General features: G+C 44.4%; 1 protein-coding gene across 3 annotated transcripts in view; it reads left to right on the forward strand.

Moving 5' to 3' along the window:
* Positions 1 to 3035: 3035 nt before the first annotated feature.
* The window catches only part of IGF2R (insulin like growth factor 2 receptor), a 62087-nt gene continuing 42151 nt past the window's right edge, over positions 3036 to 22971 (forward strand). Inside the window, exons 1-7 of one of the 3 annotated variants that reach the window (XM_052784839.1) lie at positions 3036 to 3233; positions 11069 to 11202; positions 17145 to 17269; positions 18950 to 19048; positions 19449 to 19578; positions 20682 to 20802; positions 22703 to 22817. In XM_052784839.1, coding sequence (XP_052640799.1) covers positions 3070 to 3233; positions 11069 to 11202; positions 17145 to 17269; positions 18950 to 19048; positions 19449 to 19578; positions 20682 to 20802; positions 22703 to 22817 — 888 coding nt within the window. In that variant the 5' untranslated portion in view covers positions 3036 to 3069. Of the gene's footprint in view, positions 3234 to 10186; positions 10535 to 11068; positions 11203 to 17144; positions 17270 to 18949; positions 19049 to 19448; positions 19579 to 20681; positions 20803 to 22702; positions 22818 to 22971 lie in introns of those variants that run through there. The other 2 variants (XM_052784837.1, XM_052784838.1) reach the window with 2 other exon arrangements.

The following is a 22971-nucleotide window of genomic DNA, read 5'->3' on the forward strand; positions in this document are numbered from 1 at the left end:
AGGTTGATGCATATGTATTGATACTGCAGATGAAAGTAGAATTTCTGTTTTTTTTCCCTTTCTAACTGGGATTATTTTTCTCATGTTTCAATTTCTTTATTTCTTGTTAGGTAGCTGTTCACATACTTTTCTCTGTATGCAAAGAAACTGCTCTGAAGTCTCTGAGCCTTGTGCATATATAGGGGCCTATGCATACAAAGCAGTATGCAGAATGAAGAATGTAACTTCTTCATTCTTTTGTCAGTAAACAACTTTGAATTAGCTCCTATCAGATAACTGAAATTAACTGTTTCTACACTGCCAGGCCCCAACACTGCAGATCTTTATATGCATTCTTAATGTCAGCAAGGTGAGCAGTCACTTTTTCTTCAGTGGAGTCACTCACATGCTTAAATCTACACAAAGATAATTTCTGGAATAAAGCCCTACTTGCAGAAACTCAGGTAGCTAATAAGATCAGAAGCTACAGTATGTCTGCTTGCAGTGCTGTCTGCAGTGAATTTACTGGTCAATACATTTTTAATTCAACTTGGTAAGCAGAGACAGAACTTACCAGTAAGTCTTACGTATTTGCACTGCTCTGTCTAGAGTGAGTGATACTGGCACTGCCAGCAGAGCAGCAAAGTTTAAGAAACATAACCACAGAAATAAACTTGGTATTCTTTTAGTCTACTGCTTTTGTCTTCTTTTGAGCCGTTGAGTTCATGCCATCAAGCTTGTCTTTAACCTATAGAGGCTAGAGTCTTAAAAGCAGACAACAGGGATTCTTGGGTAATCAGATTTGGAGATTTAAGGAATCCACTAAAAGAGCAAGAGTTGGCAATAATCCATCATATAGTAACAGAAAACTGCTAAGGATAACAGCATTCACCCAGTCCTTTTCATTATTTTTTTTCTTTGGTTCTATGCAAAGTTAGATTGGTAATTGTTTCATGTCACAACTTTCTTTCCAGCACAAAGACTGAAGGTCTTCCTCTCTTCATCAGCTGAGGACATTGCTATTGGGTTAGGCTGTGATAACTCTAAAAGCTAAGCTGCTACCACAGCTGAACAGACCAACCGGTGCAGTCATCTTTCTGCTTTACTTTCCTCTTGATCCTCTGCCCTTGTACCAGGATTCATCACTGCACAAGGCTGCTACAACTGCTGGACCAGCAGAAATCTATTCCCTTTTTTTTCAGAAGGTGATTTTTTTCTGTTGGACTAATGAGTTGAATTGAATTGAAGGGCTTTACACAAGTCCCTACATCGTATGCAAGCAGACAGGCAGAGGGGACCAGGGACTGAGGCCGTGCGTGGCAGTGGGGAGCCATTGGCTGGACTTGAGCTGTAACTTCTGGCTTCTCTGGTCGGGTTAAATTTCACAACAGCTAAAGCTGATCTTACCTGGGGCCTCCTCCTTCCACAGCGCCAGCTATGCCTTCCTTTCCCCCTTCTTGAGCTGGTGTTGGTGTTTGTGCACACGTGCAGTGAGCCAAGTAAGTCAGGCAACTGATACCACTGAAAACTTACCTACAACAATCAAAATAGTATGTTAGTTGTCAGACAGATCAGCATCTATAACCAGCTGACTGCCCTGTTGCAGAAGAACTAATGCTACTTAAAAGGAGGGAAGTAGAATATATAACTGAGAGAAAGGAAGAGGAAAGGAGTAGATCACAGCAGCCTGGAGTCAGGTTAAACTGCCATAGAGGCACATCTTCAGTGCTGTCGTATTCCTTTGGATGTCAGGGAATGGGGCAAGAGGAACAGAGACTACTTCAGTTGTAGGCCTTTTGCATTTCTTTGTGCAAATGACTTTTGGAAAGCATTCATAATTAGTGAACAGAACTTCACACAAGTAAGACAGCTGTCTGTTTAATGAGTGTAATTTTTATTTTTCTTTCACTCTCGCCACCTTTACGCCTCTTCCTACTCTCAAAGGTGCTTTGCTTCTTAGCTGCAATTTCATAAAAATTAAATGCCAAGTCCCTCTTTTGAATCTTAAGCACTCGACTTAAAATTTGCGAAATCCTGGAAGTTATGTTGTACAAGCTCTGGGCCAGCTGGCTCTTCTCAGTAGTCTAGGAGGCTGAGGTGGTAAGACAGTATCTCTTCCACTTCCCCCCGATGACGCTGCTGCCTTGTGCAAGCCTCCCCTCCTGCCCGCCGTTTGAAACGGGATAATTTCCACACCACACCAGCTTCCCTGCTGTAGTAGTAATACTTGCGATACAACCAACCACATTGCTGCCATCGCCTCCTCAGCCTCCATCCCTAACGGGTTTAGTTTTCTGGTCTCTCCCAAGACTTCACAGCACACTTTTGAGTGACTTATTTAAAACGCCCTTTAACTTTTTCCAAACACCGTCTCTCTGACTTTAGCCGCTGTGCCACTCACAGTGCATTTCACAGGGCGAGCCTCCGCACACCCAAAAGCCAGCCGGCAGCCGGCACAGCGCAAGGCCCGGCGCCAGCGCACAGCGGGGCAGGCACTCCGCCCCTCCCGAGGCCGGCGCTCCCGAAGCGGGGTGACCCGTCCCCAGAGCTGCCCCTGCGGCAGCTGAAGCAGGCAGCCGCTCTGCCCCGCGCACCCACACACCACACCGGGGGATGCGGAGGGCTGCCGTCCCGGGCCGCCCGCTTCCCGTGAGCGGGCGGCAGGTACGCCGCACGGCCTGGCGGCGGCGGGGCCCGCGGTGGGCGCTGGCGCCCGTTACGCCCGCGCCCCGGCCCTGACGGACAGTCTGACTGACTGACTAACTGACGGACTGGCCGCGCCGCCTAACCGCCACCCGCCCGCGCGCTGCGGGGCGGCGTCACGCGGTCAGTGGGCGCGCCCAGCACGTGCACGGCCGTGAGGTGGGGGGGAGGGGCGGGCGGCAGCGGGAGGCTCCACCCACTCCGCGACAGGGGAAGGGGCGCATCACGTGAGCGCCGCGCCCGCACATGACGGCGGTCACATGACAGGGGAATGGGCGGACGGGGGTCACATGACGTGCCGCTGGTCGCCGGTGCCGCCTGACGTCCCGGGGCAGCCGCGTCCGTCCGCCCGGCCCGGCCCGACCCGACCCGACCCGACCCACGTCCATGGCACCCACGGCACCCGCCGCCCCCCGCGTGGCGCCGTCCCGGCCCCGTGCCGCCGCGCTCGCCCCGCTCCTCCTCGTCCTCCTGTGGCTGCCCCTGCGGCCGGGGGGCGGTGGCGGCGGGGCCGCCGCGGCCCTGAGCGACTTTTACCGGGACCTGTGCAGGTGGGCAGCGGCGGGCGGCCGGTGGGACGGGACGGGAGTAGGCGGCGGCTGGAGAGGGCCTTCCCGCGGGGAAGGGCTGTAACCGGCGGAGTGCGGGGCGAGAGGGGTCTGCCGGTGCCCGTTCTCGCTCCTGCCCTCTGCGGGGCCGCGTGTGAACGAGCGGGAAGTGGGGGAGCTCAGCCCGGGGGCTCGCCGGGGCGGGCCTAGTCCCCGCGGCGGCCTGAGCAGGCAGGGCTTTTGGTCGCCCGTCCCGGTGAGGGTCAGGCCGGGAGGCGTCGGGGGAAGCGGGTGTTCCTGGGCTTAAGACCGAGCTCGGTCTGTGTCCGCTGGAGGCGAGCGAAGCTGCGTGAGTCTCTTCAGAGGGTGGACCCAGGGGTGTCAGCGGAGGGGTGGCGTGGAGCTGTCCCCCGTGGGACCCCGCCGCGTGACTCTGCGGTCGTAGGAAGTTTGCAGGTGGGAAGAGGAGGAGACTTGGCTCTATTCGAGTTGCCTCTGGTCAGAACGGCTGGTTTCTAGCGTGAAAAAAGCCAAAGCGGTTTGCAAGGGGCATCACTTGATACCCTTCTTTGTACTAAGGATATCACCAAATGCCATTAAGTAACTTGCAGGTGAGTTAAGAAAGCTTTGAGAAGTGAGAACTGCTATGTGGAAATGGCACTGTTCTTCATGTTTTGGCACGTTCCTACTCTGAATTCAGTCATGGCAACAATATCTTGCTAGTCTTGGTTTTTGTATCGTTTAGCCAGAATATACAGTGGGACTTACAGGAATACGTTATCTCAATCAACAGCACTCGGCAGACACCAATATAACACAGTGAATGTAGCACTGAGGGCAGAGGGTGGCTCACTGGAGGGAATGGGCTCTCCTCCTGGTGGGATCTGGTGAATAATACTGTTAAATGATGAAAAAGGGAAAAAGTAGGTTTGCTTGCAAGATTAACCCATGAGAGTGGCAAAAAATGGTTTTGTCAGATGACCACCCTAATTGTAGAATTGAGACAGAAATGAGAAGCTATTGTGTGGCTTCTGGAGGGAACATCTCTGACTAACAATTTTTTACAAAAAATAAAATCTACCCTAAATGACTTGATTCTCAAGCAGTTCCTGTTTTGAGACTAGCATTAAGTCTTATGAATGTCTCTTGGTTTTGTTGTATGTCTGTGACTAGAGGAATATTTGGGAATGCCATTGAGAGACATGCAGTCCCTTTGGGGATGCAAATTACTTAAGCTAGTTTCCTTTTGTTACTGGTAAGTGAAAAATAAATTGTGAATAGATAGCATAATTGGCAGTTTTCCTTCTAAGATGGCCGGCTTCAAAACCATGTGCTTACTGTTGTGCCATGGTGGGAAAAACTGCTTTGAAGGACCTATGCCTGGTAATCTAGAATGGGTAAAGGAAAAAAAACAAGAATTTGCAGTCTGACAGGTGGGAAGATCCCATGGAAATCGGTGGTGAAGTGTCATCTCAGGCACAGTTGCAGAAAAGCCACCAAGTGAGGGATGATGCAGTTAGCTAACACAAACACTTACACTGCTGGCTGATGTCTCAGCCAAAAGATACAATATGGGTGTGCAGGACAAGTCCCTGACCAACCTGTTTTTGCACTGCCTTGAGACAAGGTTTTGATTTGTTTTACAACTGTTAAGAAAACAGTGTTCTGACTTTTGTGTGGCCTAATGGAGCTGGTGAAGCTGCAGTAGCCTCTGTGGCTGTTATGTGAATGTCAAAAGGTGGGCAAGGAAGGAAAATTTTGGGGATTAGAAGAGGCACTGACTGCCCTTTATTTAAAGGTAGAGTGATACCCAGGTTAGGACAGCTGCCTTGCAGGGAGGAGGAAAAGTGTCAGAACTGATTTGTGCAAGAACTGTGGCATGAGGCTACTTAAACTTGAGTTAGTGGTTTTCACCGCTTGTTTCACATAGCCTTACTGCTAATATGCTTGGACAGTCTGGGGAAAGAAGAAAAGCTTTCCTTCTCTGAAACTTTGTCAAATGTGATGGCTTGTAGTGACTAGTTTTGTCATGCTTTCTCCTTTGTTCTTGTGCGCTCTGACAGCTGACTGTGCTGTCGGGTGACTTGCAATTGGAATTCTCTTTTTATCTTCTGTGTTGAGGTGTCTCCAGGATTGCCGCAGTATGAGCACCTGGCAAAAAATACAGGGAACTGGTTGCATATAGGAAGTTACTAGCCATTTCTGTCTCTTTCCCCTCACATCTTTCATGTGACAACACAGGAGAAAGAAATTCTGGAGTTAGACTTAATTTTGTGAACTGTTCTTTAAATCCCATCTACTATAAAAACAAAAGAAAGCTTGACAGTTTGGGTTCACCTTCCATGTAACATCAGGGAAGTTACTGTAAAACTTCCCTTCCCCTCTAAAAATATTGCAGAAAATGTTTCAAGTGTGATGGCAGAGCAGCAAATACAAACTACCTCCTCTGCCTCCTGTTTTGCCTGATAATCAGCCCTGGATGAGAGATGATTTGATGACAGGTAATGTTTTTGTCTGCTGTGCAAGGATAGGAGTTGGTGCATAACTTCTGTAACTTTTGGACTCCTGAGTGAAAGGAAAACTCTTTAAACTGCTGTACATCATAGGATTGCTATTATGCAGAATTTCCAATTTGGGGGTTGTAAGTCAAATCTACTTTACATTTACTGTTGCTGTTTTTAACAACACAACTCCTACAGTTGACTGTACGAACGGTTTTGTTCATTCAAACACTGTCTTTTCAGCCTTTGTTGTGAAACCACAACTGTGCTCTTGCGTGCTGCTGGAAACCCTGGGTTTAGCGTTCAGCTGAGCCTTGGTGAAGAAGCATGTGCTGAGTACAGAGAGGTGACCCTTTGGTGAACTTGCTCAGCTCTAGTAAGTGCTTTGACATGTTTAAGTGGGACATGTCATAAATAAGTCATTACTGGACTTATTTGCATATGCGCATGGTTGCTTCACATGCCTGGGAAGCTGCCATTATAATGGCTTAAACGTGATTTCTCAGCCCATAAGCTTCCTACAGCTCTTGCGTACTTGAACTTCAAATTGCTATCCCTTTTCTTACGCATTCTGTAAGATGATGTAGTAGATGTCTTTCATGCTACACTGTAAACCACCAAATGTCTTTCGGATGGAGAAAGCTGAACAGCTTGTGGTGTAACTGTAAGGCTATTACGGATGATGCATATGCAAGAAAACTTGCCTGAAGACATGCACTGTGCATGATGGTTGGAAAAAGTGACGGGTAAGCTGGAGCAGAGCTAAGCATGAGTAGGGCATTAAAAAACTCTTGAAGCATAGCATTGGCTTTGTACCTTCTGCCATTCAAGCTCTCATTGTCTGTAAGGAGAACTTGCTTTGACATAGAAGTTTCTTTACCATACATATTTGTGCTAAAATATTAGCCACATCTAATAGTGATTTTTGTGGCAACTAGTGGATCTGAGCTGCAAGCTTCAAATTTGAAGTGGTCATCCTGGAAATCGTTCCTGATCTTGTCCATCTGTGATCATGCTGGTTGAACCTACTCATAAAGACCTTCAGGTGTTAGTTTCATCTCTGCAGTGTTCTGATAGCTGAGGAGCTGCTGGGCACAAAATTATGTGGATGCACATATGGATCCACTTTCCAACTCTGTGGTTGTAGGTTGCCTTGTCTCTGTGCTGGGTTGTCTGTGTATCACCCCTTCAGCAAAATGAGCCGCTTCAGTGCATTCCCCAGAGAGTAAATGCATGTTTCTTTGCAACTACGCTTTGCAGCTGTTTGGAGTAGGGTGTACTCTTCTTCCTAGCAGTCATCCCTTGGGTAAGAGTTTGAGAATCAAAAACTTGAGCATGGTGATGAGAATGGTAGCAATAGTGTTTCGGGTGCTCTGTTGCATTTGAAGTGGTTCACTAGTGCTCAAACCTCAAAGTGGCTCTGGCGTGGGGACGCACGTGCTGTGACGACCATTAGCCATCTGCACCTTGTCTGACTTCAGTGCCTGAGCTACTGATTTGCAAGGTAAACTAGACTCACTAATGCTCATATCCCTTTTCCCTTTCTCATGTTCTTTCTTCCATGAGTTCCTTCTTTGCTTTGTCAAAAAAACGCAGAGAGCTCTTTTGAGCTTACGACTTGCTGAAAAGTAGTTTAATTTTCTTTTTCATGCTGTCGCTTCAGTGTCTCAAAAACAAAGGTAGGTAGCCGGAAGGGCTGACCTGCAGGCAAGGTTATTCCCAGTAACTCATTTGGACCTTGCTTGCACAACTGCTTTCGACAGTGGCCTCCCTCCCTGCTGCCGCTGGTGCGTGGCCAGAAACCACTGTGAGCCAGACCAGGAACTGGCCGGGCTCAATCCCTTCTCCACACACATGCGCAGGCACCTGCTGTTTTTGCTGAGTTAATTTTGAGAGAGGGCAGTCCCCTGGTCTGGCTTGTGTCAGGCGCTGAGGCCAGCAACACACAGGGGAGGGGAGAGGAGGAGAACTGCCCTGGGGGGATTGACATGGGTGTATGTTTCAGGCCTCTAACTGTGGGATAGTCCACGTTTGGCTTTATCTGGAAACGGGTTGTGATTTCAGCAAAAATAACTGTTTGACAGTTTTAATCAAGGCATCGCCCCCCACCCCATGACCAAGGCTGTCGCTTTTTAAAGCTGTTGGTATAACAGCTCCCTAAACTAGCTCAGTTGCATTGAATCTGGGATAGCTTAAGCCCTTCAAACAAGATAACGTCGTCGGCTGGCCCTGCCGAGGGTGTAGTTACATGAGGCATCAGCGCTGGTGGAGGTGAGTGCCGAGCAGCTGGAGGAAGCTGGTCCGTGTGCCTCAGCCATGGTCAGGGTGGGTGATGTGATTGCCAACAGATTGTTTCCATTACGGGATACAGTGGAGACATCAGCTTGTATCTTATTGGAAAGTAGAGCACATGCAACTTGAAACTATTCCCAGGCACTGACTTAATGCCAGGAGTCTTACTTGTGAGAGAAATAATTCTTACTTTTACTGTGAAAGTGTATTTTGCATCTCTCTAATGAGAACAGCTGCTTAGGCTACATCCAGCCTGCTGTTACTTCCAGTGGATAAATCCTGCCCTGCTCCTCCCACCTATTAAAAAAAAGTCCCTTGAACTTCCTTGAAAGTAATACTACTCTGAAACTGCATTAGATTTTCATTTTTGTGTGCCACTGCAGTTGTGGTTTGGAACATGATTAAATGTGGGATTTCATATTTTCTTTCTGTGGACTGTTTTGAAGGATTCCTCAGCCTTCCCTGTCCAGGGGCCTGTGAAAGGGTGGAGGGAAGGGCTAGCTTCAGTGACTGCTTTGCTTCTGTTCTGTAAGCTGTTCATCTTGTTTCTCTCTTGCTTCTGGCATGTGGGTGAACTGACTTAAAGATGTTGGTTTCCTCTGTTTCATAACATGGGACTGGGAAAGAAAAACCCTTAATCTCTCATAGAATGATAATTCTGTTGTGTGAAGGACTTAGATACTCGTTCAGTTCACAAACCGATTTTAATTTGCAAGTTCTCTTAAAAAAAAAAAAAAAAGAACATACTGAAGAACACTCTAGCTTGATCAAAAACTTCGTGTCATAGTATTATGTTAACTTTTTGTTGTCTTACAAAACCAGTCAAAAAAGGGTACTGGAACCCTTGGGAATTTTTCAGTGAAATGCTAATAACTTTCTGGGGCTTCCTTGTGAAGAAATTGTATTTTGATTGAAATGCATTTTCTCCTGGAGGTAAAAATGGCTTTAGTCTTAATCTCTTGCTGTTTTCAGAGCCCTTGAAGGTAGAGTCAGGTTCTTCTAAATTTGTGTGTGTGTGCGTGCGAGATTGTGTGTTGTCAAGCTGTCTTGCATTCCTGAACTTTGGTTATTCCGTACTGTAGCTTAATTCTCATCATCATCATGCATTGTGATTGTCTTTATCCACTTCAGAAATGCAAGAAACTGGCTCAGTGCACTAATCAGTATGATTGTAAAATGTCAGCTCTGTCTGCTTATGAGGAAAGAGTAATGGCAAGTATTTGTCTAGGATTGAGACACAATCCTTGAATCTGATTAAAAAGTAATTTTGTTGGTATTTTAGGTACGACTCAGTACCTGGTAAGTTATTTTTTGAGCCTTCTATTATTATAGTTGAGCCTTTATATCCCAATATAATTAGGGTATAACTTTTTTTTTTTCAGTTTGCAGGGAGAACTCTTGTAGTTGTCCCTAACTTGTTCCAGCCATTAGTAGACTGAAATTAAGGCTGCTGTAGTACAGGGAAGCCAAGAACCCTGTAGTCAGTAATTAAATGGAAAAGTATGTGGTATCTTACTGCTGGCTCTTTTATTAGAGATCAGCTGCACTGGATTTGAGAGAAGTTCTTGGAGGACTCAAAATTTGGAGTAAAATAGCTGAACTGCTGTTGTCCCTTTCTCTCTGAAGGACTGGGCTTCAGAAGTGGAAAAAGAATGGGTTCTCCTCTGGGGGGGGACGGGGGGGGGAATCTGGGGTATGATAATGTCAAGTGGTGCAACACCTATGAGCTAGAGATTAAGGCAAACAAACCTTATGGGCGAAGCTTCTGGTCAACTTTTAATTTCTTGATAGCTGAGAGAGCAGAGTTGAACTTCCTCGCTGGGTTTGGTACTAATCTGTAGATTAAGACGAATGCTTCTATGGGTCAGATGCATTAAACCCTGTGTGAGTTGTAAATAACTGGAATACCTAATAAAGGCACTGTGCTGTCCTCAGTTTTCTGATGTGATGACTCTGTATTAAATCGTACTGAAGCTTCCACTTGGGATAGAAGGGAATCTCTTATGTTGCAAAAATCAATACCGTCCAGAGGATGCAGGCTGCCAGCACCAGAAGAGGTGTGGCTGAGCCGAGCTGACGGCAAATGTTTACTGAGCTGTGCCTTTTTAACGGAGCTTGGCCAGAGCACCGTGCTTAGTAAGCCAGGCTGTCTAAAGAGCTCCTGACTCTAAAGTAGCTGACCTGGGCCTGCCTCGGAACTGCGTGGTGCTGTGTCATGCGGCTGACCACATCTTGCTGCACGAATCCTTGCTCTACCTCAGAACTATACTGCATTTGATTTTTTTCTTCTGTTAACTCTGATTTATTCCCCATTGTATTTAACCAGAGCTTCATGTTCCATTATCAGTGTTTAGACAGCTGACTTTCTGATATGGCTGTGGCAAGCTGGTGTCACTGAGTCTCTTGTGGATAGCTCTGCTTGCTTTCCAGCTTCTGACATCACCCTTCAGAAACTGTCCTTTCAATATTGAAATATATTAAAAAAATGCATAAAGGTGCAGCTAGGCCCTAGTAAGCGTTATTAGCATCTTTCCGTCTGAATGCTGCAAGAATCTCAACCCCAATTTTGACCCTGAAGCTGGGTGGCTCTGCTGCTGGCAGGCAGGATGAGACTGGCTGCTCTCTTCCACTTAGACTTAGCACTTCTGCCACTGTTACTGCTGGGTATTCCTAAAGTGCAGTAGTGTGCAGCCTGCCAAAGATGTTTGAGAAGTTTATCAGGCTCTCAAGGGAAAAGGTTCACCACCTGTGATATACCTGGAGTGGCCTTCACAGAGATCTGATGGGGAAGAATGGGTGGTTGGGTGTTCAAGAAAGGCAAAAATGGACCTGGTTATGCTCCTGAAGTGGTTAAATCTGTTTTGTTCTTGGCCCTGACACAATAACAATTATTTGTGGTATTTACAGCTGTAGACCACGAATATGAAACTCGAGTTAGTGGTGCTCTTAGCTTTATAACTTCGTTATTTCAGGGACTGGTGTCTAGAAGATGGCAGCGCAGACAATACGAATACCAACTGACAACCTTTTTTTTTTTCTTTTCAGTTACACGTGGGAAGCAATTGATGCGGACAGACATGTGCTTTATAAAATAAACTTGTGTTTTGGCGTTGAAGAGTGTGGAAGATCAAGTGCAGTCTGTGCATACGACATCAATAAGAATAGCTATCTGTCTGTAGGTAGGTAAACAAGTGTCTTTCCTCATAAATAGTTCAGAGACATGTTAATGGATGGTCTTATAACTATTGCAAACTTTGACATGTTAGCAAAGATTTTTTTTTTTCTTCTCAGAACAGTGTAAAACTTTTTCCTGTTGTGGATTTACTGGGGAGATTTGGGAAAACATGATCTGATTGCAGCTAATCACTTCACAGAACAGTGAACCTTATCTTATGGTTTAGTTAACTGTAATCTAGTGTGAAACTTTGCAAGGCTATCTCAAGTAGAAATAAGTGCATCTACCTGTGGCAGGATATACACTGTGCACAGCCTTGTTTGAAGCTTGGTACTGAACACAGGATAAAGCTTAAGTTACAGCTCTAAACGATACCACAACCTAGCCTGATGTAACATCAGCTCTTTGTTCAGAGTCAGGTTACTCTCTGTAATGCAATCTTGGAGTATTGCTAAGCTTCTAGGATGTTGTCTTTAAGTTGTTACACACAGAAAGGAAGTCAATTACATGCAGTCCTCTGTTTTCAGTTACACTTGTCAAATCTGGTGGCTGCTTCAGTAGTTCACAGATGTCCTTGGCATTCTGAGGAGTGGTGGACTTGTGCATGCTGTTCTAAATATGAAACTGGCATATTCCTATACACATGCTTGCACATGATTTCATCAGTCAGAAGCACCTTGTGCTCTGAACAGTATTTATTTGTGTGCTTATTTTCATGGATGCTTGTCACTTTCAAGGTTGCTTCTGGGCTTCAGCTAATGAAACAATAATGTAGGAATACTGATTAAGAGGTTTTCTGATAGCTGACTGTTACTTCTAATAGAATAAAGGAGTAGCCTTCTGAAAGGTAGTATCTCTTCACACTGACTCTTAGTACCTGCAGATCTGAAGTTTGAATTTAACATGCTTGCCAATCTTTCCTTCCATTGGCAGACAGCTCTTATCGGAAGCTATGAGTCTTCAGTAAAAGTGTTTGAGCTTGAACTGCTGGAAAATGGTGAGGAGGAAGGTGATTCTCGCCTGTATGCAGATGCACAGCAGCTAGTCAGACTCCATTCTCTCCAACCCTCTCTATTATCTGTAGATTCAGACTCTGGTCAATCAGTGCTTTTCAAACAAACCGCTAGTGTTGTGACCCAGGCTTATAAAATCACTGTGTGCGTGAATAAAAGCGTATCTCTGTTCATGGCTGCATGTGTCTTTATGTAGTGCAGTATATCCAAGCTCCAGAGTTTGCTAGGATGACTGGTTACATTGCATTTGAGTTCAGACTGCAATTGCATGTAGTAGCGTCCTCTACTCTGAGGAGCGTGACATCTCAGACCACTTGATGCTGTTAATTTGTTTTATTCCTAAAATGTACAGCAAGAATTTTGTTTCCTGCTGATGTGCATCTCAACTCATATGCATTTGAGGCTTCAGTTGCCTGTGGATTAGAAAAAGTAGTAGTATCTGGGCATCTGTTTTAACATGCTTTTTTGAGTGAGACTGGAATGTGGCAGGTTGAGTGAGCTTGAGGAAGCCTGTTCTCTTAAGGGAAGTGTGAGACCTAGAGGCGTGCGTAGGTTTTGTTCTGTGCTTCTTGTGGAAAGAGGAAGGGAGAACAGAGCTGGGTGATGACCATGAGCAGTATCAAATATTCTGGTGTATGCAAACCTTGAGTGTTTTGTTGCCTGACTGCTACTGGGTGGAAAGAGGATTTAGCAACAATCATAACTTGGTCTTGCAGAGGCTGTTTGAACTGACTCTCAAGGGTTAAGCCACAAATCCTGTTCAAGTAAGATATGTTTTTAACCACCCTGCAATAAATTAAGAAATCAAGGCAGTGCAGTTAACATGAACATTGAATTTTGCTTTGTTTTATTGGTCAAATTTTCTAAGTTTTGTACTTGTAAGTCTCAGACTAACCATGAACGAGTGATGCCTGCCATGCTTCATTGTACTGCCTCTAGCTTCATTGGAGCTTCAGTACCATCACACTGAGTTGAGATAATGCTAATGGGTTATCAAGCTTCTTGCCTGTCAAAAAAAAAAAAAAATCACTCTTAATGAGAAAAGAAGAATCTCTTTGATCTAGGTCTAGGCAGCTGTAGACTCCCAGTGTAGATTCCAGTTACCTAAAACAGCTAAGCTGCATACTTGTCTTCAAGCAATCCAGCTGATATGAGATTACCTGTATGCCAAAGCTGAGTGCAGCTGAAGGGCTTTGATTTGCACGGAAGAAGGGCAACTTGCCAGCTGATAAAATTTGCTAAGTTGTAAGCTTTCTTCAAATATGGGCTTAATCAGATCTCTTCTTTCATTCTTTCAGAAAAAAAAAAATCATTGCAAACAATAGTTTTATTTTTAAATATCAGCTATGCAAGGGGTGACGGCTGTAGGATTGGTTCTGCTTGTTGCTCCCAGCTTTGATAGCTGGTAAGGCCTTATGCTCTGTGGCAGTAATCAGTCTGTATCCAAGGGAAGCCTTGCGGCTAATGTTAACTGTGTGTCAGTATGATGCACTAGGGTTGCCGTTGGGACCCCAAAGGCCTCTCCTAGAAAAAGCTCTTCAGCTTTATTGATTGACCTTGGAAGTTTTCAGGGTGGAGGCAAATGCTTATTCTTGAACATCAGCGAAGATGGAAATGACGTGGTACTTATTTAACTTAGTGTGACACCTAGTGACTCAAGTGCCATTTAGCTGGACTACTACTAAAATTAAAAGCAGAAATATTACTCTAACTGTTTGTTTACCTGAGTGGTGAAATGTACACTTTGTCCAGCTGCAGTAGAAGGACTGGACATGAAATGATAGCTGCCACCTAAATGCCCCCTTCTTCTGAACAACTTTCTCCTTCCAAACAGCTGAACAGATGGAGTCAATGAGCAAAAGGTGTTGTGGACAGTGCCTTTGATACAGATTTAGTACAGCTGTGTAATATGAAGTATCTGATGCTAATTTTTGTGAGCTGTACTAGCTGATTTGTAGTGTGTTAGTTTGTGGAAGGAACACATCTCTAAAGTCATGAAGAAATGTGAGTGATCATTGAAGAGGGAGCTTGATGTTACGGTAAAGGTGGTTGCAGAACTGGTGCTCTGGAAGGAAGCTCATGGGAAACTGATGGCTCATGAGACTACTTGCTCTGTGAGCAGGGATGGGACAAGTCATGTGCCACTGAAGAGGTTCTTGCTAAAACTTCTAGCAAGTTCCCTAACTAGTTCTAAGCATGCAAGGAGGAAGAGAGCATGCATATTGGCCTGTAGTAAACAAGATGTACTGTCTTTACTTGATTTTTCTTGACTATCACTTTAACTGAGGAAACTGGAGTCACCTCACAAGTGCCTTTAGTGCAATGTAGTGTGTTCTTAGAGTTGAGAGAAAACTACTGCTTACGGAGCATTGAGGTGAGTCCTCAGATGGTGCTGCCGTAAGTTCTCTGCTAAGTTGGGGCTTGTAACTGTATACATTTATAACTGGAGAGTTTTTAATCATGTGTGCATATTGTTACTATACACAGCTCTTGCCTAGAAAGTTGTGTTGGCTTCCTTCTCCTAAGCTAGGGAAGAAAAGAGGACAGTTTGCCAGCATCTTCTAAGCAATGATGTGATAAGTAGCACTCTTGCTCTCAAAGTAGTATGTAGCTCTTGGGTTTAAGAGACCTGCATGGCACCTTTCCCAGCATCAGTGCTGGAAGTCTTAAAACCTGAAGATAGCCTTTAGATAAGACTGTCAGGAAATATAAAAGCCAGAAACCACTGACAGCCTCCAGGTGCCTGGAAGGTGGCACTGAGCCACAGCGGTGGTAATGTGCTTCACTGATGCAGGTTCTCAGCCTGGCACATACCCTGCGCATATGCATGCTGACATGTCTCCAGCCTTACCTTCCCTTGAGAAGGCAGAGGGTTATTGAATGATCTGTAATATTTGTTGCCCTGGTTATACAGAGGATGCTGTGAATGGCTGCTTAGGTATGAGCATCTTAATGTACCTTCCTGTAACACAGTTAGTGTGAGCATATGCAGGATGAATAGAAGAGCCCTGAGCTACTGAGGGGATGCTGTGTGCATTAGCATCAAGTTTCCATTCTGATTGCCACCATTTCAGCTTTACCTGCAAGTTTGGTGGCTATAGTTGCTTTCTCTCTGCCGCATTTCAACAGTATATTTTTGAGGTTCTTGTACCTTCTTCATCCCCAGTTTGCTTACTTCTGCTCCTTTTGCTCTAAAGACTGTATTACTTGGGTGTAGTGTAGTTTTGCTTGCCTTAAGTGAGGAGATAACAGGCAGGGCAAAGTTACAGCAAGTGTGTTTTTAAGATGAAACAACATTTGGCCTAGGTGCAAAGTTGCTATCTGCAGTGATTACAGGTTTGACTTGCTTTCTCCCTAGTGTAGACATCAACAAAAGTGGAAAGGGGGAAGCTGATCAATACTCGCATTTTATAGCATTCTCTAGAGTTCAACCCCAACTCTTTGCAGAAAGAAAACCTACCTATCAAAAATGGACAGGCTGGACTTAGCATGCTGGATCTAAAAGGGCTTGGTGTTTAACGCTAACCAAAATAGGTTTGAGCAGGAACATTTCAGTGGCTTGAGCTGGTGCTCATCATGACTTGAAACGTGCTCCCCCTTTCCCGTTTGTCTCAGGTGCTGGGGAGGAGAGGGATGCACAGTGATGCAGCGCTGACCCCAGCTTTCATGCAGCACATGAGCTGTGCTACAGGGGATGGGAGATGCAGGGGGACGTGCGCTGAGGCAGTGGATCTGTACTGGGTTTGTCTGCAGGCAGCACCAGTGGAGTGGCTGTGCCCAGGCACCAGTGAGTTCTTCATTAAGTAGACCTAAGATTAAGTAGAGCTGGCAATGTGTGTGCTCGCAGCCCAGAAGGCCAACCATATCTGGGCTGCATCAAAAGAAGAGTGACCAGCAGGTCGAGGGAGGTGATTCTCCCCCTCTACTCCACTCTCGTGAGACCCCACCTGCAGTACTGCGTCCAGCTCTGGGGCCCCCCAATGTAAGACGGACATGGACCTGTTGGGAATGGGTCCAGAGGATGGCCACAAAGATGATCAGAGGGATGGAACACCTCTCCTATGAGGACAGGCTGAGAGAGTTGCGGTTTTTCAGCCCAGAGAAGAGAAGGCTCTGGGGATACCTTATTGCAGCCTTCCAGTACTTAAAGGGGGCTTATAAGAAAGATGGGGACAAACTTTCTAGCAGGGCCTGTTGCGATAGGACAAGGGGTAATGGTTTTAAACTAAATGAGGGTAGATTTAGACTAGATGTAAGGAAGAAATTTTTTATGATGAGGGTGGCGAGGCACTGGCAAGGTTGCCTAGAGAGGCTGTGAATGCCCCATCCCTGGAAACATTCAGGGCCAGGTTGGACGGGGCTCTGAGCAATCTGATCTAGTGGAAGGTGTCCCTGCTCATTGCAGGGGGGTTGGACTAGATGAGCTTTGAAGGTCCCTTCCAACCCAAACTATTCTATGATTCTATGATAGAGACTCTCTTGTATTGTGCTGACGCTATTTGTAGAATGGCATAATGGCTGAGAAACTGATAAATAGAAGCTGGTGGGAGGAAGGAATGAATTGTGGTACTTGAAACTAGTTGGTAACAGTTTTCTGATGGAGTCCTTTAGCCCTTGTTCCTAAAGCTGTGACTAGTTTGTAGTGGCACCTGCTGTTGGGCTTCCTAAGATTCAGTGTTTGCTAAAAACCTTTGAGAAAGTGGAAGTGTGATTAGAGATGTCAAACACTATCTTAACTTGGATCTAGTCTTCCAAATCGCAAGAACCATTAGGAAGGTCTTCAGTGGTACTCTGTTCAAAGACTGTCTTCAAGTGGACTGATGTGTCGTGTGCCACTCAGTGTTTGAAATTAGAGCTTGTTTGTTGAGCTTCTGTGAAGGTGCTGTGTTATGATAACCCCCCCCCCCCTTTTTTTTTTTTTTAAAAACCCTAGGTGACTTAGGCTTGCAAAAAGTTTCTAAAACTCTTCTGGAACTCAACACTACACGTAACTGCTTGCAGCAAGGCAGTCAACACCAAATTCAAAGCAACATTAACTTCCTGTGTGGGAAAACACTGGTAAGTCTAAATCGCGTGTTCTTATCTTCAATGGCAATGGCATGTACTTCTAACTTGCTTTTTAAGGAGACTTACTGTACTCGTGTACTAATTACCAAACTTCATAGCTTAAGGAAGACCCAGTTATGTTTTAGTAGGGTCATGATCTACTGTGGCTTTCAAAATTCAGTTCCCAGTAGAAAATAATTGCAGATCTGCAGCTTAGCTCTGATCGTGGGCTCTTCTGGGTCTTCAGTGTTTTTACAGGGATTGCACTGTAGTATTTTAATAGCGTAATAAAGAGGAATGAGTCAACAGTGTACAGGGTGCTGTAATAACGAGAGCTGTTGTTTAAATGTTGGCTGTGCCCAAGCTGTGGACCTAGGATGGCTGTTTAATAGAACAGCATTGAAGCAAAATGACTGACCTCTGTTATGGGTCAGCATAGCTGACAACAGTAAGCATTGGGTTTTGTCTGCACATCACTGAACTAACAGTGCTTACACATCCAGCTGGGTTTCCGGAGGGGTAGTTGTTCATGAGAATCTGCTCAAAGTGTGACCGGAGATCCCCCAAAAGTTCCTAGGGGCGTGTGTGTCTGCAGTTCACTTCCAGGTGCTTTAGGAGTTACACCTTCCACATGCTTAACTGATACCACAGCTTGCTCTTTTGTACAGACTGTGATCAGTTTCTCTGATACACAAATATGTAAGTACTTATCAGTGCCACTGTTGGCACTGATGATGCTGTTGCACGCTCCCTCTTGGAAATCTAGTCCATTCAAACAAAGTGCCAGTGCAGCAGAGATTTAAATGCTTCCTGTTCTGTTTCAGCAGATGACTCTTTAAATTAAAAATTGTTGCTCAACTCCAGCTGTAACACCAGATCATAATGATCTTCAAACTTCTTCTAGTTAGTGTAGTTCTACCACCTATTCTTCATGTGACCTAGTAAAAGGATTTTGTAATAGCGTCTGGAACAACTTGTTCCCAACACTTTTTTTTATGGCAGGGTTAAATGGGGGAGGGGAATCAGTTTAAATATGCTGAAGTGCTTCTAGCTGAGGTAATGGAGGGAGAATGGAAAAATCTGATTGTTGTCTGTCTCTAGAGACATTCAGTTGAACATCCAGCCCTGAACTGTAGTAGAACCCCCATCTTGAAATAGATACAAATGTGTATAATGTGAGCCTATAAAAATAAGTAGCTGAGATCAGAGGTGTTCTTTCTGTGTAGCAGAAGAGATTGCTAATCAGTCTTGTTGTAGGATAAAAGACAGGGAACTGGTAAACCATGCTTTGCCTTGCTGTTCACCTATTTATATACATTTGTATTGGTGTTTTCCTTTCTAGTAACTAGATGTGACTGGTGTTTGTGCCAATATCCATTGGCATAGTGAGCGTTTCTAAAAGTTACAGTATGATTACTGCATATTAGGACTGGCACATGTTAATTTAAGAATTGGTATATACGCAGACTGGGAAGGATTTGGCACCCTGCATCTTCCTGAGTTTACCAACAAAGCTGTTAAATAACAAACTTGCTGTTAACATGTGCTATATTAAGAAATTGTATGCCCTTGTTCTGTGACATGCTGTATTCTGTTTTTCTTAATCTCTTGAATGAACTTCTTGCTGTCTGCACATGTAAAATAAAACTGAAGTCTGTTTTTCAAAGAATTATTTTTTTTTCCTTTAAATAGGGTACCCCTGAGTTTGTAACAGCAACAGAGTGTGTGCACTATTTTGAATGGAGGACCTTTGTGGCTTGCAAGAAAGACTTGTTTAAACCTGTGAAAGAGGTAATCTATGTACTGTCCATGCAGAAGCTACTCTTCACACATCTGGCAGTTTTACTCTAACCACTTGCCCCCACCCCAAATGAATCTTAGCAACCTCTATAAACCTAACTTTTTCATAGGCATATAAAGCATCTGTTGGAAGTTGGTGGAGCTGAGAATTTTAAATAACTCTTCAACTTTTTTTGTGATCTGAATGGTTGTTTATAGTAAAACTCTTCGAAAAGCTAGAGCAGAACAGTAACTTTGGATGCCTCATTTTAGTCAGCGTATCTAGCTTTAAGTGTTTGAGCTTCAAGCAGTAAAAACCTTTTCCACATGTTAACTTGGCTTTATATATGCCTGTTCATAACTTCTCCCTACTTGTGTAGCATTGATTGTGTGTAATTTTTTGTTGTTCTAGGTCCCTTGCTATGTGTTTGATGAAGATTTGAAGAAACATGACTTGAATCCTCTCATCCAAGTTTCAGGACACTATCTGGTGGATGATTCTGATGATGATTCCTTGTTCATAAACATCTGCAGGGACTTAGGTGTGAACGCTTGCTTATGTCACCTGTCAGTGTATAAATTTCTAGTAGTGTGGTTCTTTTCCAGTGCCTCAGTTGAGGTTGTCCTATGATCAAAGATCAGTATTTTAGGACTTGCACTATTGTTTTAAGCTACTTTTGATTATCTGAAGGCTGCTTTCTGTGAAGCCAAGTCTTACTCTCCAACTATTGAGCTGTTCAGAGATACGCCTCTTCTGGATGGGCAAGTACTGTTAGAAAAGTTGACTTAAACTGGACTGAATGGAAAAGCTCAGCTTGTCTTGTAGCTGCTTCTGTTTGCTGCCAAATAGGACCAAGATGGTTCATAGCACTTCATAGCTCTAAATTTATTACTTTGGGCTCCAGTTCAGGCTGTTGCTTAGTTCCAAGTGAATGTCCTGAAATGCATCTGAAATAGTGTTTAGGTGCTTGGGTAAGTAATGGTGCATCGCTAGCACTTTCATGTCAGTTGGGAGCTATATGTGTAAGGAATTAAACCAGCAAAATCACTCATTTGAAACTTGCTGAAAGGCTGGTTTAGCTGTATACTCCCACTGTAATTTTTTACTCTGCAGTTAAATATGTATTGTGTGCCCCTGTTAAGGGTTTAATGCTTCTAGTTTTAGTGGGAGGTCTGTTCTTTTAAAAATCCCACTAGTCTGAAACTTTTTATTGACAGCTTTGAATAAGATGGTTTATAAGAAACAATGGAGGGGAAAAAAACCTTCCCTGTGAGGAGGGGTTACCCACTACTTGGTATCATTTTGGTGTTGCGGAAAAAAAAATAAAAATACTTGGCACAGTTCTAGAAGTTCTCAAAGCCCTACACATCCAGCAGCTGTACTAGCAACTGGTAACTAGCTGCAGTTACTTTGGCAGGAAGGATTAATTTGCTGTTCAAAACCAGGGCAGCATGAACTATCACAAGTACTTTGGGTTTTGTCTTGTCAGATCCCCACTTCACCTTTAAAAGAGGTTACATTATTTTTAGTAAAGGTGAAAGCAATCAATAGTAAGTGAGCCCACAGATAAAATGGCAAGATACTTCAGGTAGAGCAGGGCTTAGAAACTGAGTCCTATATTCTGTTTTCTGTATTCTATAACAGGAAGTTCAAGAGGAGAAACCAGAAACTGCCCTGCTGGCAGTGCTGCTTGCTTGTTACACGAAGGTCAGGCGTATGATGTCGGCCATCCACAGGAACAGCTGAAACTTCATGACAAAGACAGGTATGTGATTTTTGTGGTGATGCTTCTATGAACACTTCTCAGTCATCTGGGCTGGAAAAAGCAGTCTTGGTAATGGATGAGCCTTCCAGAACTTAACATCAATAACACTTCAATTTTGAAGCATTGGCAGAAAAATTTTCTTCAAATACTGGCAGGGCAGAGTTGTTTTCAGGCATCCTGCCGTAGCAGATCAAATTTTCTTCTTCATTGTGAGACACTCCTTTTTACAGAATTGCAGAACTCTCAGAAGCGAGGGATGATTGGTGCTCTCTGCCCACAAGCAGAAGAGTGAGATTTGACCCCATCTGCCCACTGCCTGAGGGCCCACAGGGTAAATGCACTTGGCTCTCTGTGGGTTTACGCACTGTATTTGGCTCACTACTGCCCAGGAGTACAAGTTGAGAATAGGGCCAGATGTTGCCCTTCTGTATTTTTTGTGTTAATGAGTTATTGATAGAAGAAATAGCTAAGCAATGCAAGGCTTCTTGTTCCTGGTGGTGGCAGAACTGGGACTAGGAGAAACTGTTTCCTTGGTGCTGCCTCTGTTTTGTTTGCTGCCTTTTGTGCTGGAAGTGTAGCTTGAAAGAAAAAAAAAAACAAAAAACCAAACCCCAACCAAAAAACTAAGCCAAACAAATGAGCCAACCCACCAAAAAAACACCCAAACAATCCAATGTGGCTTAGGGGACTTGCTGATCTTTCTGAGCTTCAGGTTATCTGAGCCTGCTTACCTTGTCTGCGGGGTCAATAGTTGCCCTGTTGACTTCTGCAGTGCTCTTTTTATCTCCGATGCAAGCTGAAGAAAATGAGCAGAATAAACCAGGTTAATAACAGAGATGCCAAAGGTTCTGGCCTGTCAGTGATAAGGTTGAGGGTTTTCTTTTAGTTTACAAATGAAGTTGTTAGTCCTTTGTTGCAGGGCTTTTCCCCCAGGATGAAGCAAGTGGCTGAGATGTTCTGTACCAAGGCAGAACCTTACATCTGAGGAAGCACAAGCTTGTTCTCATATTGAAGTGCAACTAGTAGTCTACAGAAGTGCTTGGCAAGAAAGCTTTATCTGATCCCTGCTAGGACTGAAGAGCTTCTCATTGCTTGAGGAAAATTCATTGTATGTGCTCAGTCAGACTTGGGTGGCCTGAGCAGGGAGTAAGATGATTGTATACCTGTGCCCTAAGATGTAGAGAGGGCAGTTAGATGGGTGGCTAACCTGAAGCCAGGCTGTCACCCCTCTGTGAGCTGTTGTCTTCTGCCTCTTAGACTGCATAGAACAGTAATGCTTAGTTGGGAAGTTGTGTTGATTTCCTTGTTCTCTCATCCAAGTCATCTTGCCATTTGTCTCTCCCTGTCAGAGAGTTACCATGTTTCATTCTCCTACTCCTGCCTCATCTGATCTGTCCCAGTTGCCTTGCTCCTGTCAATTTGCTAATGAGTTCATCTTGCACTTAATTCTGCGGGCAGAATGGAAAGAGATTATACATACAGAGGTGGTAAAATACAGGAATGTGGTAAAACATGAGTCCTTATTACTGCCAAAAGTTGTGAGAGTGTTTATCACGTCTTCTCTCCAGCAGTTTGAGAGCAAAGCTGAGAGTGTTCTTGTGACTATCAGCCAAGTTCTTGCTACAATATGGGTTACAAGGCATTCAGCATAGTCTTAACTGGGGTGCAAGAGGATGCTGTATTAAGTAATTTTGCTGGGACTGTTTTAATCTTTATTTTGGTTAACTGTAAGATTAAAGGAATAAAGACCTCCGTAAAAGTCACTTTCAGGAGCAGGGCTACTTTGGTATATTCTGCCTGGGTATCTAGCAAAAAGTGGATGTTCTTTCAAGAATATCCTTCCTCTTTACAGTGCACAGTGTCTTAATTGTATTTTTGGTTTGCCATTTCCTGTTTCTAGGCTGGTATTGAGTTATGAGAGAATATATAGTGATGAAGAAAAGCCAGACTTCTGCCTAGGCCATAACCCAGCAGTGACGATCACTTTTGTTTGCCCATCAAAGAGGGGAGAAGAGGTAACTTTGCTGTTTTAGTTTGTGTTAAATGGTTTTTCTTAACTTCTGTGTGCGTTATCTTTCATTTTTATTCAGGGCTGAAAAGAACAGAAATTTTCCTGGTTTGCAGCTTGTGAAGAGTGCGAGATCCTAAGTATTTGTTCTTTCTTGTCTT

The sequence above is a fragment of the Harpia harpyja genome, chromosome 4 (genome assembly GCF_026419915.1).
Source record: "Harpia harpyja isolate bHarHar1 chromosome 4, bHarHar1 primary haplotype, whole genome shotgun sequence".
Taxonomy (NCBI): Eukaryota; Metazoa; Chordata; class Aves; order Accipitriformes; family Accipitridae; genus Harpia; species Harpia harpyja.